Raw genomic sequence first — 18542 nt, forward strand, 5'->3', positions numbered from 1 at the left:
GGGCAGGCTGGTCTCAAACTGACCTCAGGTGATCCACTCATGTCAGCCTCCCAGAGTGTTGGGGTTACAGGCGTGAGCCACCACACCTGGCTATAATCTGTCATTTTGAGGGTGTTGCATAAATGGAATTATACAGTATGGAATCTTTTGAGGTTGGTTTGTTCACAGAGCATAATGTCCTTGAGATCCATCCAAGTAGCGTACTTCAATGGTTTGTTCCTTTTTATTGCTGAGTAATAGAATTCCACGGTGTGGATGTCCTACAGTTTGTTTAACCAATTACCTATCACAGGACATCTGAGTGATTTCCAGTTTGGTGTTATTACAAATAGAGCTGCTAGAGACAGTGGTGTACATGTTTTTGTGTGAACACAAATTTCATTTCTCTGAAATATCCAGGGTTACAACTGCTGGGTTGTAACATAAGTATATGTTTAGTTTCTCTCCGTCTTTCACTCAAACAGAAAAATTTGAAGCTGAGTAGGGTGGCTCACATTGTAATCCCAGCACTTTGAGAGGCTGAGGTGGGGGGATCACTTGAGCCCAGAAGTGTGAGGCTGCAGTGAGCTATGATCATGCCACTGCACTCTAGCCTGGGCAACACAGCCAGATCTTATCTCTAAAAAAGAAAATAAAAGAAAAAGCAAACTGAACCAATCGTCTTTGGTAGAAAGTCTAGGACTCATAAAGCACTTAAAGAATATTTTTCTAAGGACATGTGTTCTGATAACATGTTTACAGATTAAGCTTCCTCAAATCCATTCTAGTATAGAAAAGGTATAAACAAAATGAAAAAAATAAATATTTAAAAAGAACTGTTAAGCCTCAAAGGCTGAGAGAAGGGAATTTATTATGCTTTACAGTGTTTTACTTTTAAACAAAAAAAGGTAGATGTATAGTTTTGGACTGTTAGAATGAAGAGGGAAAATAATGGCTCAGTTCTCTGAGGGTGCGCCACAGCGGAAGAAACACTTGTCACATGGATGGCATTCCCACTCTGCCACGGCTCTGGTAGCTGCAGAATGACTGAAGGCCTCCAAATGTCATAAGAAAATGTATTCACAAAACAAAGATGATAACACACTGAGTTCATGGACAAGCTACCACTCCCCTAACCCCACCCCAAGGAGGAAAGTGACGTCTAAATAGTGGCTGAGCCTCAACTTGGTTGCAGGCACTGCCCCTGGGCCCGAGATGTGCCAGTAAAAGCCCTTTTACACTTGAAAGCTGCCAGCAAAATGTGAGGACAATGTTGTAGACTGATTTTGGACCCAATATGGATCCTCTACAGCTCACTGACGTCCTTGGCCCGTTTATCATTTCAAAGTATTCAGAGTAATTTTTTTCTTCTTGTTACTATTCTAATGGCTATACAAATTATAAGAGGCAGAAAGCTGCTCTACATCTAATACTATAAAAGAATGTCTTATCTTTGATTTGAAGGTAAGCCTACAGTAGCAGCTGCATCTCCAACTGATACACTAGAAAAAGAATCCCCTTTATAAACACGTGCTCAGTGTAGTTATAAAGTGCAGCAAAAATTGTATTTAAAATTAACATTTACTTCTCTGATAATATTTTTGTATTTGTAGCATAGATTTTGGAAGACTCAGAAAGACAGGCCCCTGGTGCTAATTATGAAGGAGGCATTTAGTCCACCACAAGAGAGCTCACTTTTTTTTTTTTTTTTTTTTGCAACAGGGTTTCTTTTCCATTTCTGCACCACTGGTCGGCAGTTTTGGCTCAATTCGGCCTCGACTTCAAGGGCTCAGGTGATCCTCCCACTTCCAACTCCTGAGTAGCTGAGACTATAGGTCACACCCAGCTATTTTTTTTAATCTTTTGTGCAGATGGGGTTTGCATGTTCCCCAGGCTGGTCTTGAACCTATGGGCTCAAAGGATCTTCCCACCTCAGCCTCCCACAGTGCTGGGATTATAGGCATGAGCTCCTAAAAGTTCTTTACTCTGCTCCAGGAGAGGGAACAGCAACCCCAAATCTCCAAGCTTCTTTTATTTTCAGAGTTACAGTCCCTACATTTTTAAACAATGCTGACATCTTATTTTCAAAAGCATAAACCAATGACAAATTTGTAGAAGTCCAGTTGGCATGTACAAATGGGATGCCATTTGTTTAAGAAATTTTTTTCGTTTTTTGAGATGGAGTCTTGCTCTGTGACCCAGGTTGAAGTGAAATGGTGCGATCTTGGCTCCTGCAACTTCCGCCTCTGGGGTTAAAGCAATTCTCCTGCTTCAGCCTCCCGAGTAGTTGGGATTGTAGGTGCCCACCACCTCGCTCAGCTAAATTTTATATTTTTAGTAGAGATGGGGTTTCACCATGTTGGCCAGGGTGGTCTCAAACTCTGACCTCAGGTGATCCACCCACCTCAGCCTCCCAAAGTGCTGGGATTACAGGTGTGAAATACCATGCCCGGCCATAAGGAGCTTCTTTGCTTCCCAAGTGAAGTCTCAAACTTTGGGAAGGAAAATGAAGGACATGATGAGTGATGAGGGAGGGTCGCGGTAGAGGGGGTGAGAGGAAGGAAGTGCTGATGGAAAATGCCGCTTATTTTAAGCTGCTGCTTCCTCTGAGCTGCTGCTAGCTCTTGCACTAAAATGTTTTAGGTCTGCTTACTGGTCTCAAGGATGGCGGTGGGCACTTGGCCTGTCTTTTCTCTTGCATTTCTGAAGTCTCACCCAGCTAGCAGCACCCAGACTAGGAAAATCTAAAACTCCAGTCCCCTGGTCTCTTAGATAGCAGCTTGACAAGTACCCAGAGAGACCATGAACTCCGGGTATGGAAACCAGCAAGCAAATACTTAATTTCAAATGACCAGGCAGTATGCACTTAAAACAGAATATAAAACAAACTGGTGCGGGGGGTGGTAAGCCATGCCAACTGTTCCCAGAATCTCACCAAACATTTAAGGTAAGCCAGCCCTCTCAAATTGACCCAGGGTGATGCCTGCACCCAGATGAAACAACCGACAGAGTCTACCTTTTTTTTTTTTTTTTTTTTTTTTTTTTTTTCAATTTTTGAGACAAGAGTCTCACTCTGTTGCCCAGGCTGGCGTGCAGTGGCGAGATCTCCGCACACTGCAACCTCCACCTTCTGGGTTCAAGCAATTCTTCTGCCTCAGCCTCCAGAGTAGCTGGGATTACAGGTGTGCACAGCCACGCCTGGCTAATTTTCTGTATTTTTAGTAGAGGCAGGGTTTCACCATGCTGGCCAGGCTGGTCTCGAACTCCTGACCTTGTGATCCGCCATCCTTGGCCTCCCAAAGTGCTGGGGTTACAGACGTGCATCTCCCTTTCTGTGCTAGGGTGGCGGGCAGGGAGAGGGAGGACAGGTAGTGACCCTGTGGCGCCACTGACCTATGGGTGGTGTCGCGGATGAAGCCCGAGGGGCAATCCTGCATGCACTCGCCGTCGTGGATCACAAACTTGTTGTTCTCCGAGTTCTCGGAGCTGACGATGCTGGCACAGAACTGACGGTCCACACAGCGCCAGCCCTCAAACCTGTAGGTGTTGGGCGGGCAGGCGGGCACGCAGATACCGGCGTGGTAGTAGTGGAGGCAAGCCACACAGGCTGTGTCGTTGTCAGGCGCGCTGCAGCTGCCCAGGCACTCGGGGTGACAGCACTCATTGTTGTCGGTGCACGCCCGCTTCCCACATGCACTCGGACACACTGTGGAGACAGAGGGGAGACGGAGGTGAGAGCAGGCAGGGGCGGCACCATCCTTCTCTGGGCCCGACCAGCATCCTTCTGGGTCATTCACTGCTACTGCCAGCACTCTACGAAATCCTCTCTCCCACCGCTGCCCTGCCAATCCCACAGAGACCTGCAGAGCATAGACATATTCAAAGTCCAGTCTCTCCTAGGAACTCTGTGTTTGGCCCGGGATAAACCAGTAGCTTCTGCGATCTTGATCCTCTCTCTTCTCATTTGTAAAATGGGGGAGATGATACCCACATCTGAAGGATGGCCCAGGCATGGGTGACCAGTGGAAGGAAGCCCTACAGGAACTCTATGGTTTATCAGTAATTTAAAAGGCATTGTGCTCTGCTCACTTGGCATTTCAAATAGCTTCCTTACTGAACACTCTTTGAAAGCCTCAGAGTGCAGAAATGCTTACTTTGAAAATGATTAAACTACACTAAAGATGGTAGCATTCAAAATGACTTTAGGAAAATTTCTGTCAGCTTAGATGATATCAAAGGTTTTACTCCAAGTAAGCCATGATATCCTAACCTGTTAGATGACAAAGAAGTCACCATGTCTGAAGGGCATTCTCAAGTCCAAGAACATGGGTGTGTTACAGGAAAGGGGTCCTGATCCAGACCCCAAGAGAGGGTTCTTGGATCTCACGTAAGAATAATTCAGCGTGAGTCCGTAAAGTGAAAGCAAGTTTATTAGGAAAGTAAAGGAAAAAAGAATGGCTACTCCATAGAGAGAGAAGCCCAAGGGCTGCTGGCTGCCCGTTTCCATGGTTATTTCTTGATGATATGCTAAATAAGGGGTGGATTATTCATGCCTCACCTTTTAAGGCCACAAAGGATAACTGCCAGACATTGCTATGGCATCTGTAAACTGTCATGGTGCTGGGAAGAATGCAGCAGTGAGGACGACCGAAGGTCAGTCTCGTCACCATCTTGGTTTTGGTGGGTTTGAGCTGACTTCTTTGCTGCAACTGTTTGATCAGCAAGGGCTTTACGACTTGTATTTTGTGCTGAGCTTTAATCTCATCTTGTGACTTACAGTGCCTTCACCGTCTGGAGATTCAGCCTCATTTTACCTAGCTCCTATTCAAGATGGAGTTGCTCGGGTTTCAGTGCCTCTGACAGGTGGGTGAGCAGTACCTCTGAGCCTGTGGCACGGCAGGATATTAGAAGCCATCTCCGCTAAGCCTGTCCGTGTGCTAAAGTTACATCAGTGTCTAATAGGCACAGATCCACAGTGCACATCCCAAGTGGATGAGCTGGCCTCAATCTCCATTAACAGTGCTGCCATGACCACACTCTGTGGGCTGTTAGTCTTACTTGTAAATTAAATATAAATCAACAAATATGAAATCTGGTTTGCATTATACATTTCCTACTTTATCCCTGGATTGGAAAACAATACAAAATTATTTAAATGTGTATGTTTTTGACTCTGACATGCAATACTGATGATTCTAGAATTTGTTTTTTTCTTGTAACAAAAATACATGATAAAAAAATCAGAGATCACAAAAAAGAGAATATAAAGAACATGTTAAGTCCACCTACCCACAAGGGACCCCTTTATTAATATATTCACGCGGACCCCCCAGTCCTTTCCTATGTATGTGCATGGACATATAAATACAAGTATCTATAAAAAGGATAAGCCATTCTGAAAGCTTTTTTTTTTTTTTTGGCATAAAAGATTGTGAGTTCCACAAACATTTAACAGCAGTATTACATCCCATTGTAAAATATATCATAAGTTACACCTGTCCCCACCTAAAACGTATTTTCTTTACCCCAACTTTTTATTATTGCAATCAGCAAAGCAATCTTCGTGAGTACCCTTAGTGTCTCTTAGGATCAATCTCCAGAATTAATCTTATTGAGATAAACTGCCCTCTGGAAAGTTTGTACCAGTTTACATACCCACTAGTTGCCTCCAAGGGTTCCTATTTCACTGCAAATAGGTGAACTTGAAAACAGATGTCAGAACTTGGACATGCCAATGAATAGTGTCACCTCTGAAGAAAACTGTCATGATACTGTCAAGCTTAAAATAATTTTGCAACGTTGTCTTTTGAAGTCTTTGACAGAAACAACAGGTTGCCTTCCATTATTTATTCTTCTTGTCCTTTTCAGTAATTTTTAGTTGGGAATATCACCATCCAGCTACAGACTACATCTCCCTGCCTTCCTTGTAGCTAGTAGTCTTATGACGTCAATTCTGGCCAGTGAAGTATAAACAAACTTTGTGACTAGAACTTCCTGGAAGACTCCTGAGAACCCAGAGGGCATGGCCATCTCCTCCTTGTTGGCTGGAAGGCACTAGTTAGTGTTTAGAGCTCAAGTACCAACCTTGGACCATGACGTGAAACATCAAGAATGGTGAAGCAAGGTAAAAGGAGCTTAGTCTCTTGCAAGAGTGGGGCCGCTAGGCTAACCCTGGACTGCTTACTCCAGACTTCTTCAGATGTGAGAGAAATACACTTTCATCTTGTTTCAATTACTGCTATTCATATATGCAACTGAACTAATCCCTGAGATATATCTTCAGAGCTATCCATAAAGTAAAGAAGAAAACCCTTCCTGTCAGTTTATGCCATTTTGTTGATAAGGATTGGCTCTAAATGACTCCAGGCTATTTCCAAAAACTATTCCAACCCACAAGTAATAAGGAGTTACCCATCTCTGATCACACCAAAAAAAGTATGCATTTTATGAGTTCCTAAAATGTCGGGATATAAATGCTGTCTACCAAGGTGACTTTCTTGAAGAGGATAAAATTTGAATTTACAAACCTAGCATATCTGCTGTACACACACACACACACACACACACACACACACACACACACACACACACACACATCATCAAACCCTCACTTGAAGAAAGCAATAATTTCAAATCTATTCACTACAGAGGTCACTTCAAGGTCCAAGATCTGAAGCAACACTGAAATTGGGCATCCCAATTTCATGTTTTTAAACTGGTAACAACAGAATATAATTCCATCTATTCTTCCTTTATCCATTGAGCAACTATTTAAGGTGTGTTGCACCTGTGTGCCAGACAGATGCACGCCGGATCAGTAACAATCCTGTCCCCAAGGAACGGACGACACAGCAAGTAACTCCAGGAGGGAGTGGAGCAGCCTGGTGTTTCCCGGGCCTCTGGGTGCCGAGAAGGTTTTGTGGAGCCGGAAGTGGAAAGATGAGCAAGGGAGGAATAAAAACACCACAGGTGGAATCACATGTCAATTCGTGTAAAAGCAATGGCGTCACTATGGGTGCGGGGGCTGGGTATTAATGAAGGCGGCCAGGGACCATTGCTCATGGAGCACCGAAGGCCTATCCGAGAGGGTTTAACCAACTGTGGATCACAGGGAACCAGGAAAGGTTTTAAGCAAGGGAGCAACATGGCCAGATTTTCGTATCAGAAAGGTTACCTACCAGCAGTGTGGGGGGCATGATGATCAGAGAGGGCAAGGCTGAAAGGAGAGAGGGACCAGGCTGGAAGACAGCAAACTCACAGCCTATTTTCCCCACAAAATTCACGCTGTGTAATAGATCTGCAAGGTTCAATAAAGCTGGCTACAGAAGCAATGCTCACATTCCTGCTCATCAGGCATGTGCCAGCAGTACTGAGCATACATCCATTTCAGAGCACTGGAGTCCGCAAAGGCTGCTCTGCAAACATCACCATCACCATGCTTTGTCATTAGAGGAAGGCAACACTGATTGAGAATCTTACCATCATTGTCAGAGACTAACTGGGGGGACCAACATCTACTTGCAGAATCACTTTTCCTGACAATGTAAAGAAAATATTATATAAAGTGATGTGTAATAGACATTAAGATCAAGTAGCTATTAATGCAGTAGTAACAACTCAAGAATGTTGAAAATAACAAGCCAGGCCTGGTGGCTCAAGTCTGTAATCCCAGCACTTTGGGAGGCCGAGGTGGGCGGATCAAGAGGTCAAGAGATGGAGACCACCCTGGCCAACACAGTGAAACTGCTTCTCTATTAAAAGACAAAAATTAGCTGGGTGTGGTGGTGCGTGCTTGTAGTCCCAGCTACTCGGGAGACTGATGTAGGTGAATTGCTTGAAGCCGGGAGGTGGAGATTGCAGTGAGCCAAGATCTCGCCACTGCACTTCAGCCTAGCACCTGGCGGAAGAGTGACTCTGTCTCAAAAAAAAAAAAAAAAGGTGCTACTGCAGAGATGGACACCGTGCTCTCCTCACTGAAGCAGAACCTGAGAGGATTCTAGGAGGCAAACGGGAGAGAACACGAGCAAGTATGGGATCAGAGAGTCCTGGAGCCAGCGCCAGAAGCCTGCTGTAAATTTTGTCTCATCTCAATGCATATAAATATTATTAGTGTTCAGGACCATTAAGGGATCTCTTGAAAAGCCCCGGGCAGTGTCTCGCCGGCAGATGGATGGCTGTTCCACGTGAGCGCCAAGACTGGGAATTTCATCTAGTACCAAATTTCCAGTACAGCGCTGTGGGCGAAAGGAAAGGGCCGTCTTCTCTGGCTGCATGAATAAACACACTCAGGGCAATTAAAGGCATTTCAACTTTTAAAAATAGGAGGAAAATAGAAGCTGCCATAAACTAGCAAATATACAGAGGAAAGAGCAAATTGATTTTGCCAGTGAGATCTTTCTATTCCTTGGAATTTTTACAATGACCAGCAATAAAAACAAAGACCCATCTAAATTGTTGGAAAAGCTAACAACATGTCCCTCATCCACCACTGAAAAGATTGGTTCAGGGTCGCAATCACATAAAAATCAGGCACTGATTTTAAAAGCTCCTTAAAAGCATTTAAAAGCTCCTTCTCTTCATTTTTTTCTTCCTTGGGGGTAGAGAATAAGAGTCACACATACCAGCCTTTAACACTCTCCTCCAGAGTCCTTGTATGTATTATTTCTAGAGTTTTTTGAAAAACCATTTGTTTTTGTTCTTGCCAGAGTTTTAAAAATCATCATTAGCTCTGAGAAACCATTTTTGAAAGCATACCATATGCCAGGCACAGTGGTTGACGCCTGTAATTCCAGCACTTTGGGAGACTGAGGCAGGTGGAGCACCTGAAATCAGGAGTTCAAGACCAGCCTGGCCAACATGGTGAACCCCATCTCTACTAAAAATACAAAAATTAGCCAGGCATGGTGGCGCATACCTGTAATCCCAGCTACCTGGAAGGCTGAGGCAGGAGAGTCATTTGAACCTGGGAGGCAGAGGTTGCAGTGAGCCAAGATCGCACCATTGTACTCCAGCCTGGGCAGCAAGAGTGAAACTCTCTCTCAAAAGAAAGCACATGATAATAAAGTGCCCCACTAGAAGAAAAGACAGAAGACTCAACCTCTTCACAAGGAACAAAACATGAAAGCGGGGCCACTTGGCCCCACAGTATTTTACAACACAAACCATTTTATGCTCGAGAATTTCTAAAGGAAAGAACTTATTCTGTGGATGTTCAAATAACGAAAAGCTTCTGAATCAAAATACAGAAGAATTTACGGCCATCTCAGCTATTTCTGGGTTGCCCTAGGTGACACACCGCTGTTCCATACTAAGCAATCACGCATCCTTATGCAGGAGGATCAGCTACTCCTAACTTCACGAAAGTGAGCTTCAACCTCCAAAGTGCATCAGAGGGACACATGGTCCAGGGAGATTTTATGATTCTCTTGCCTTGCCACAAGAGGAACAGACCATCAAACAACATAGGGAGGAGAAGGAAAGGGAGAGGAGGGAAGGGTAAGTGAGAGGCTCTAAGTCATCTGACACACAGGGTCCTCCCCCAGCCCGAGCAGAAGTCTACCCAGGCTGTGGGCATTCTTCTCCAAAGAGGACTTAGCTCAGCTGAAGGAATGAGAGACGCTTCTTATGATTTTGCCAGTCAGGCCTCAGGTAGGTTACGCCCTGCAGACGTGGCAGGTTCAGGGACTGGGCCCAGCCTTCCCAGGGCTCACAGCATGAGGACAAGCAGTGGGAATATAAGCCAATAGCAAGCAAAGGGCTTATCAGTGCTGCTTGACAGGGGAAGGGACTTCCAGGACAAAGCTGGAAAAGGGAGTAGGAGCTAGCAGGTACACAGGGATGCTGGCAGAGCTGACAGAGAGTGTGGGCCAAGAGAAGCAAAGGTAACAAAACCTTGGCACGACTGAAGGATGGAAACACTGGGGACAGAGGGGTGGGGAGACTGGGAGGAAAGATGGTACACCTTGAGGCAGGGAGAGCCCAAAACAGCCTTTTAATCCAGCAATAGGAGTTTGGAGGACTCTTAAGAGGAAAGGGACTATTTGAAGTGGGAGGTACATCATGAGATGTGCATTTTAGCCACAGTGGCCCAGATCAAGAGGACAGCAGCACAGATGAAAAAAAACAGGGTAGATTCAAGATACATCCAGGAGCATGTGGAAGGGTACAGAACTTTTCTTTTGAGGTGTATGGAAAGATTTGCTGGGATGTGCTGTTTCTGCATATATATCCAAATGGAAATGCCTGGTGTGCGGTTTGTATGGATGCAATCAGGCGCCACCTGGGCAGCAAATGTCCTGGGGTGTGGTCAGCAGATGGATGGAGAGGGGGCTGTGGGTGGGGTGTGGGGGAGGTCTGAGGATGCCTGTGGGACCAGGACAGATCCCAGCATACACTGTAACCAAGGCTACCACTGTTCACAGGGGCCTGGCAGCCCCCACTGGAGTCTTCACTCCTTTAGAATACCCCATTCCTTTAAAAGAAATTCATCTGTGAATTCCCAGACTCATGTTTCACCCTTCTCTGCTGCTAAGTCTAGATAATGATAATAATGTATTTGTGGAATTATCCGAAGTCTCATGAACATGGTACCCAGAGCATTAAGGCAGAGTTTTCAGCCAAGGGTTGGTCCCTGCTGCCTTCTGGTCTTCAAACTAACCAGAGTGACAATAAAAAGACCCCCTCCCTCAGGGAGCTTCTCAGGAAGGCTGTGTGCCCTGCTGCTTTTCCAGGGAGCCGGTGGCCCATGGAGAAACCCTGTCTCTACTAAAAATATAAAATTAGCCAGGTGTGATGGCAGGCACCTGTAATCCCAGCTACTGGGAAGGCTGAGGCAGGAGAATCACTTGAACCCGGGAGGGGAGGTTGCAGTGAGCTGAGATTGTGCCATTGCCCTCCAGCCTGGGCGGCAAGAGCGAAACTCCGTCTCGAAAGAAAAAAAAAGAATAACTATCATCAAACATTGCTGGCTCACTCTGAGCTTCTAGTGACCTGACATTCCTAGGTATTCTTGGTCACAGAAACTATTTAAATGTCTATTATATCAACGTAATTTATACTGGAGATTCTGAATACAGGGCTTTGTATTAACATACAGTTAATACTCACTAAGTATATTCCATATGCCTTGCAACACATTAAGCATCTTACATGTATTTCTGCATTTAATTTAATCCCCCTAATGATCACAAGGGGGCAGTATCATTATCCTCATTTGCAGATGACCAAATAGTGGCACCAAGGGTACACAGCTGTTAAATTGCAAACCAGGGATTCAAACACAGATCGCCCTGACTGCTGACTGCAACCTCTTCCCCCACAATGTTTATGGCGGTATGTGGTCACAGCCTGTTTCTATTGTCTAAAACGAAGGGGTGGCCGGGCACAGTGGCTCACACTTGTAATCCCAGCACTTTGGGAGACTGAGGGAGGTGGATCACCTGAGGTCAGGAGTTTGAGACTAGCCTGGTCAACATGGTGAAACTTCGTTTCTATTAAAAATACAAAAATTAGCTGGGTGTGGTGGTACGCGCCTGCAGTTCCAGATACTCAGGAGGCCGAGGGTGGAGAAATGCTTGAACCTGGGAGGCAGAGGTGGCAGTGAGCCGAGATCACGCTGTGGCACTCCAGCCAGGGCAACAGAGTGAGACTCCATCTCTAAATAAACAAATAAATGGAAGGGGCTGTGGGAGTTTATCTCATGCTACTTTTCCTTTTCAGCATGCATCCATCAGGAAGAAAGACAGCACCCTTTTCTCCACCACACTAAGAGGTGAACTTAGTCTGAAGGACAGAACCCAGGAAACATGACACTCTGGAAAAGGGTCAGGCATGCAGGTGAAGCTCGGGAGATAACATGTAACCACTAAGCCTTCTTTATTTATTGAGCTCCAGCAAATGGAACCCTCAAGGACTTTTTTTTTTTTTTCCTGCAAGCAGAGTTTTCAGTCTTGCTGAGCTACATGAATTGATGAAGAAAATGAACTCTCATTATCTAATCTCATTAGTAAGACTTCTTTGGGTGGAACTGGCTCTGTGGGTCACTGAGTCTTTCTGGGTCTTGTTGTTCTGTCTCCTGAAAGCAGTCATTTATATAGAGTTATATTGGCCCTATAGAACATGCTGCAGTAACTGCCTCTGATGAGAGGAGCTTCTGCTTCCATTGTTGCAATGGAGCAGTGACCCTTGATGATAAACCTGTGGATTTTGGTATCTGTGGGAAGTCCCAGAACGAATCCCCCATGGGCATCAAGGGAAAACTGTCTGTGGTACCACTACAATGTCTTACAGGCTCTGCCAAGTTTGTGAAATTAAAGAACAAAAGTCTGCTGTGGAGAAGAAGAAAAAACTTAGTTCTAAGCCATCCCCTTGGTGGTACATATAATCAAGGCTCACAGAAATATCCAAGTTCCAAGCAGATTCTTACTGTCTGGGACAGAAGGCATGCCACAAGGTTTGGCTGCTGAATGTATCTGTGAACATTTAATTAATGAGCAAAAGAAATAATCGCCTGACAGCGCCCATTGGATCATTAAAGTCGCCGGAACCAACATGCGCCACTGGGCAGAGTATTGAGAATAAAGAGAAACAAACACACACCACAAAAGGGGCAAGCAAGAAACCAGAAGGAGGAAAGTTATAAATAGCATCATTATTAAATAGAGGTTTTGAGAGCTAATTAGTAAGGGTAAAGAAAAAGCAGCCGTCAATGCACAGAATTAACAGAAAGGCTGAGAAGCAGCAGGAGGCTCAGGAACGTCCTCCAGCTGGGCTGTTGGGGGTGGTACAGGTCACATGACTTCTCCCCTTCCTTCACACATTTTTTACAACAGCTTTACTGAGATATAATTCACATACCCTATAATTCACCCATTTACAGTGTACAATTTGGTAGCTTTTAGTGTATTCATAGAGTTGTAAAACACCACCACAATTAATCTTAGAATATTTTCATCACCCCAAAGAAGAACCCAACACCCATAAGCCATGCTTCCCACCCCACTTTCCCTAGGCAATCACTATGTACTTTCTGTCTCTATAGATTTGCCTATTCTGAACATTTCACATGAATGGAATCAGATAACAGGTAGTGTCTTCTGTGACTGGCTGCTTTTACTTAGCATAGGCAATGTTTTCAAGATTGATCTCTGGTGTGGCATATATCAGTACTTCATTCCTTTTTATTTTCATTCATAAATTTTGACTTTTATCATTCACATCATGGGAAGACAAGCCCTGCAAACCTTTCTATTAATGTGTAGTGATAAAACCACAGGTACACTGGTCACAGGTTGGTGGAGAGAGGCTCATTTGGACCTCAGAATCTATTTGCATTCTAGAATCACTCTAAAGGAAAAAGGATTTGATAACTCTGTCAAAGTGACTAAATTGTGCCATTCTTTGATACCAGGGAAAAAGAGAGACATCCAATCTGTCAGGGAATGTTCACCCCCGTGTGCCTCCCCTCTGCTGCGAGTCAGCAGGACACCTGCTCTGATAATGGAGAATAATATACAGGAATGAGCTTCATCTTCACAGAAATGCCTGGCAGAGGAACTGGATGCTGTATCTCAGAAAACCTCCTTAGATGACAGCAAGGGAAAAGCAAAGGAATCAAGTCCAATATCAAGAAGGGGCTGGGGGCAGAATTTGACCTTCTACTTCTTTTATTATCACTGTATTTTTGTAAAACAATATTCTTTTTAAAAATATTCTAGTGTACTTTGAAACCATCCCCAAATTCTTTCTTTTAAACCCATATTCAAAGCCTATTTACAAATTTGGGAGAGATAAGCTATAATGGTAACAACAACAAAAAAAATCAAGGACAAGGGCAGTGAAGAACCACGCTGTGGAGTCCAGGCTGGATGGGCCCTGCTCCGGCATGGTGGGGCAAGGTCATGATGGGCTGCGTTTCTTCACGCATGAACATACAGTGTCTCTTTCACAACCCACATCCCCCCCCCATCCTTTTTTTTTTTTTCTTTTGAGATGGAGTCTCACTCTGTCGCCCAGGCTGGAGTGCACTGGTGTGATCTTGGCTTACTGCAACCTCCGTCTCCTGGGTTCAAGGGATTCTCCTGCCTCAGCCTCCCAAGTAGCTGGGACTATAGGCGTGTGCCACTACATCCAGCTAATTTTTTGTATTTTTAATAGAGACGGGTTTTCACTGTGTTAGCCAGGATGGACTCAATCTCCTGACCTTGTGATTCACCTGCCTTGGCCTCCCAAAGTGCTGGGATTACAGATGTGAGTCACCGTACCGGGCCCTTTTTTGGGGGGGAGGGGGGTCTTCCACAAAGAAGAAGGGAGACATTACTGCAGAATGGGAGACTATTTTCGCAACTCTTCACCAGTGCTGTAGGCAAAAGGCATGTGTACATAAAGACACCCATCACTTAATACTGCCTGTCACAGATGCTTAAATGGACAGGGTGGAAAAAATATTCTTTTCACACACTTAAAAATTACTTCAAGCTATTTTAAATTTGGAACTGTTTGTATATTCCTTATAAGTTTATAAAACTCACACTGTCCCTCCATGACTAACTGAAGTGGAATTGAGAGAGTATTCTATATTTATAACTTGACTGGTTGCTCGTGCTTACAGCCCTATTTCCATTCTCTGTTACTGTACACAGAGTTATGAGAGGTATTGTGGGCTCCTAAATGTTGCTGATTTCCTAACAAGGCAGGTCTGTGTCCTGTAAGGACAAATTGGGGATTGTTTCGACCAAGTGGAGGCCAAGCTCAGAGGGAGAGGCCTCCAGCTTTGTGGTTTTGGCTGCATCTCCTAAAACCAGGGTTAGGGTCCACTTCCGGGCAATTACATGGCTGACTTGTGTTGACCAAAGTATCAATACCACTGATATGCTGTGTATTACACATACGCTTAGAAGCTCAATGCCACACCACTGTAGCTGCAAATGTCACTATCGGCAAATGCCTGTTTTGGTAGAAACTGTTAGTCCAAAAGGTGCAATGTTTCAACAACCCATGCAAAAGCCCCTGCCACACACATAATCATTTATGTCAGCATAATTTAAATGACTAATCTGAAGACAGCCACTTGTAGGGAAACTACTAATTACAGAAGAGTATGCAATGTTTGGGATAAAATTTTGTCAACAACAGCAGAACTATTTACCAGGAAACCGTGCTAAATGTACGAGGTACCTGGGGAGGTAGATTTTTTTGCAGTACCTGCGGAACTTAGATTTTTACCTGCACACATGTATATGCACATGTGCAGGTAAAAATCTAAGTTCCTGTGTGTATATAACATATAAAATAATGTAAAAACACGTGTATATGCACGAGAGAAGCCTCTTCACAGGCGCTGAATAAATGAACAAGAACAGCTCCTCCAATGCTGCCTTCTTAGGAGGATGCACACCTATTTGGTGACCTCACAATTTTGCACAATCACTTGTGAAAGTCTCTTTTTAAAAAGCCTTCTAGAGGCCCCAGGATGTTCTTTGACAGAACCTCAAGAGTAGCAAATCTTTGAAAATATGGCTGCTACTCCTCTTCTTTCTTTCCTAACGTCGGACACAGAAACAGGCATCTCATTTCAATTCTGTGGCTGTTGGTGAGGCTGTATTATCTTTTTCACGTATCTCTTGACCATCTGCATTACCTCTTAAGTTACCTTCTCTTGTGTCCTGGGGTCCATTTTCTTCCTTGGATCTTAAGTTTGTATTCGGTATTTAAATTTAGCTCTTAAAGAAGGATATGCTTTTTAAACACAGCACTGTGCCTTTTAAATTTTTGTTTCAGGTGGCTTGGTGATAAAATGTCCTTATGTGTAAGTCAGTCTCTCATTCTCCCTCATGGTCCCTTTGCCCCTCATAATTAGACCTGCCAAGAGGCATGGACAGCAACAGCTACAGATCAGTAACCTTGAAACTTGTCTATTTCTTACCTTTCCAACTTCTCTGGTCACCTCTCCTTTGATCTAGTTACTTCCTGATGGCATACTTTTGGACCTGTAAGCATTTATGATAGAGGATACATAATGCTTAAATGCTATGCTACTCTTTTCCAACATCAAATCTGATTGCTGGCCCTGTCTCCTGAAGATAAAGTACCTTTAACACTGTGTAGAAATCACCAAAGACCAACTAGACTTTCAAAGTAAACTCTGTAATCCAGGATGGAGAGGGGAACAGGGTATCCCAGATAATCATACATGCTGGCTAATAGAATTAGCACATAAGCCTTATAAGAACCAGCTTTTTGGAGAACTGTACCACAGAACACTCCCACCTTCAAAAATATATGGAATTTATATTTAATCTATCTGATGATTCAAAAGTGCCTCAGGAAAAAAGACATACAAATGCAAAACTATCATCTTTGGAATGTTCTCGCAAAGATTACCACTAAAAACAAAAACAAAACACTTGCCATCCCCACAGAATTCTGTTGGCTCATATTTTATTTTGCTTAGTTTTTATTTTTGTGGGTGGTAGAGGTGGTGGTAGTCGGGCTGTGCACTTGATAAAAATATAGCAACCTTGCCAGGATGCATTAAAAATGCTAAAATCGGCTGGGTGCAGTGGCTCACGCCTGTAATCTCAGCAATTTGGGAGGTTGAGGCGGGTGGTTCATGTGGTCAGGAGATAGAGACCATCCAGGCCAACATGGTGAAACCCTGTCTCTACTAAAAATACAAAAATTAGCTGGGTGTGGTAGCGCACACCTATGGTCCCAGCTATTCGGGAGGCTGAGACAAGAGAATTGTTTGAACCCCGGAGGCGGAGATTGCAGTGAGCCGAGATTGTGCCACTGCACTACAGCCTGGGTCACAGTTTGAGACTCCATCTCACACACACACACACACACACACACACGCACACACACAGTGTTAAAATCCCACGTTGACAGTACAAATCCAATATTGATGGCAACTCTCATTTCCTCAGTTTAAACTAGGGAAAAATTCTGACCCCATACTTTATAAAACATGGATGAAAATTTTCAAAGTTCAAGACTTTCTCTTTTTTTTAACTCTTAATAGTTTTTTTTTTTTTGTAGATAGGTAAAATTGGGTTCAAATGAAGAACACAGGCACCCCATGCGTAAAATGCTAGTTGAAAGAGTGAATTTCAACTGTAAATGCCGAATGGAGATGGCTTTCCAGAAACCTTCTGCTTTTTCCAATTAATTAGGAAACATCTGAGAGCAAATTCTTATTCGATTCCTGAACTATTAAATATCTACTATTATATCCTGGGTTTAAGTATTCAGCTCATTCCAGACTATCATTCAAACTATTAAGTGAATTATTTTGCTGCCAGCCCACCCAACATCACTTACGGTTCTAGGAAAGCTGAAACATGAAGCTGATTATGACAAAGCCTACTATTACTAAAAAGTAGGGTGGAAAATTCTAGGGCTCTTCCTTCAGACGCCATGGGTATGAGGCCGGTCATCATCCTATGCCACTGGCAAACTATCTGACCACTCCGGGCCGAACTGAAGGAGATCACGCTTACAGAGTTCCAGCACAGTGCTGCAAGATACAGTGGGCTTCTCATCTCTTTTTGTTGGGGAAGCCTTCATGCCACCCCACATCCTCATCTTTTCATTGCCTCCCAAACATTAGCTGATTTTCAGGGATTGAAGGAATTCGCTTTGAAAGATGCAGGAATTCACACCTAGAATAACTTTTTCAAATCAAGTAGCTCTGCAGTGCAGAACATACATGATCTTTCATTCCATTCTTGGTCTGAGCACTGAAGCCATTTGCAAAAAAAAGTTCATACACATAAAGGAGTCAAATTGCATGCAAGCTCCAGTAACTGCCCATGCATCCACATGCTTTGCAGACCACGGGAATGTGTACAGTTTACTTGCTAAATAAAGGGATCAGTAGACAGCAACTTGTATAACACATGACTGTGCTTCCCAAATTAACTTGTTAACCCTTTCCTGAAATGCTGTAAAAACCCAAACTGGCCAAGTCACTTAGAAAAAAAAAAAAAAAGAAAGAAACCAAAAGGAATCTCAAGCATAAATCTCCTATTCAAAAATCTTATCCAACATTCTGGACTTGAACAATCTGAAAACAAGGATCTGAAAACGTTAATGAGGAGTTTTTTAAAAATCTTCTTCAAAGAAATAAGCTTTGCAGGAACTTCCTTAAGATTCAAGGAATCAAAACAACTGCTGTCTCCCGGGATCCCAGAGCATCCTCACCCTGGAGCCGAGGGCCTGGGGAGACCAGAGTGCAGAAGCCCCAGAGCTGCAAACCCTCCTGCAGCATCCCTGAGGATATGTTTGTGTTTTACTCACAGAGAGAACAAGTACTGGCAAGTGACAAAAAAAGAACATGTTTTGCAAACAATCAGTGTGACCTGAAACTCAGGGTAAAGGCTGAAGTCAGCATTTGTTCGCTGCAGCGGGAGCCAGGCTCTGCAATGCTTGTTAAATGGAACACTCTGAAAAAGGGAATGGTTTCTCAGTTTCCCCATTCACCCAGAGGAGCTCTCACCTAAGGCCTAAAAAGTGAGGGGAAAAGAAGGGCCCACCCCCCACTCCCAGACTGGCTGTATCACTCT

The 18542-nt window shown here is 44.0% G+C and overlaps 1 protein-coding gene across 1 annotated transcript in view; it reads right to left on the reverse strand.

Annotated features, from left to right (window-relative positions):
• IGF1R (insulin like growth factor 1 receptor) overlaps window positions 1–18542 on the reverse strand; it is a 314344-nt gene that overhangs the window by 65622 nt on the left and 230180 nt on the right. Inside the window, exon 3 of the mRNA XM_032252821.1 lies at window positions 3373–3685. Within this exon, the coding sequence (XP_032108712.1) occupies window positions 3373–3685 (313 nt within the window). The remainder of the gene's footprint in view (window positions 1–3372; window positions 3686–18542) is intronic.

This window comes from Sapajus apella, unplaced genomic scaffold (assembly GCF_009761245.1).
Source record: "Sapajus apella isolate SASKATOON/1434 unplaced genomic scaffold, GSC_monkey_1.0 scaffold80, whole genome shotgun sequence".
NCBI lineage: Eukaryota > Metazoa > Chordata > Mammalia > Primates > Cebidae > Sapajus > Sapajus apella.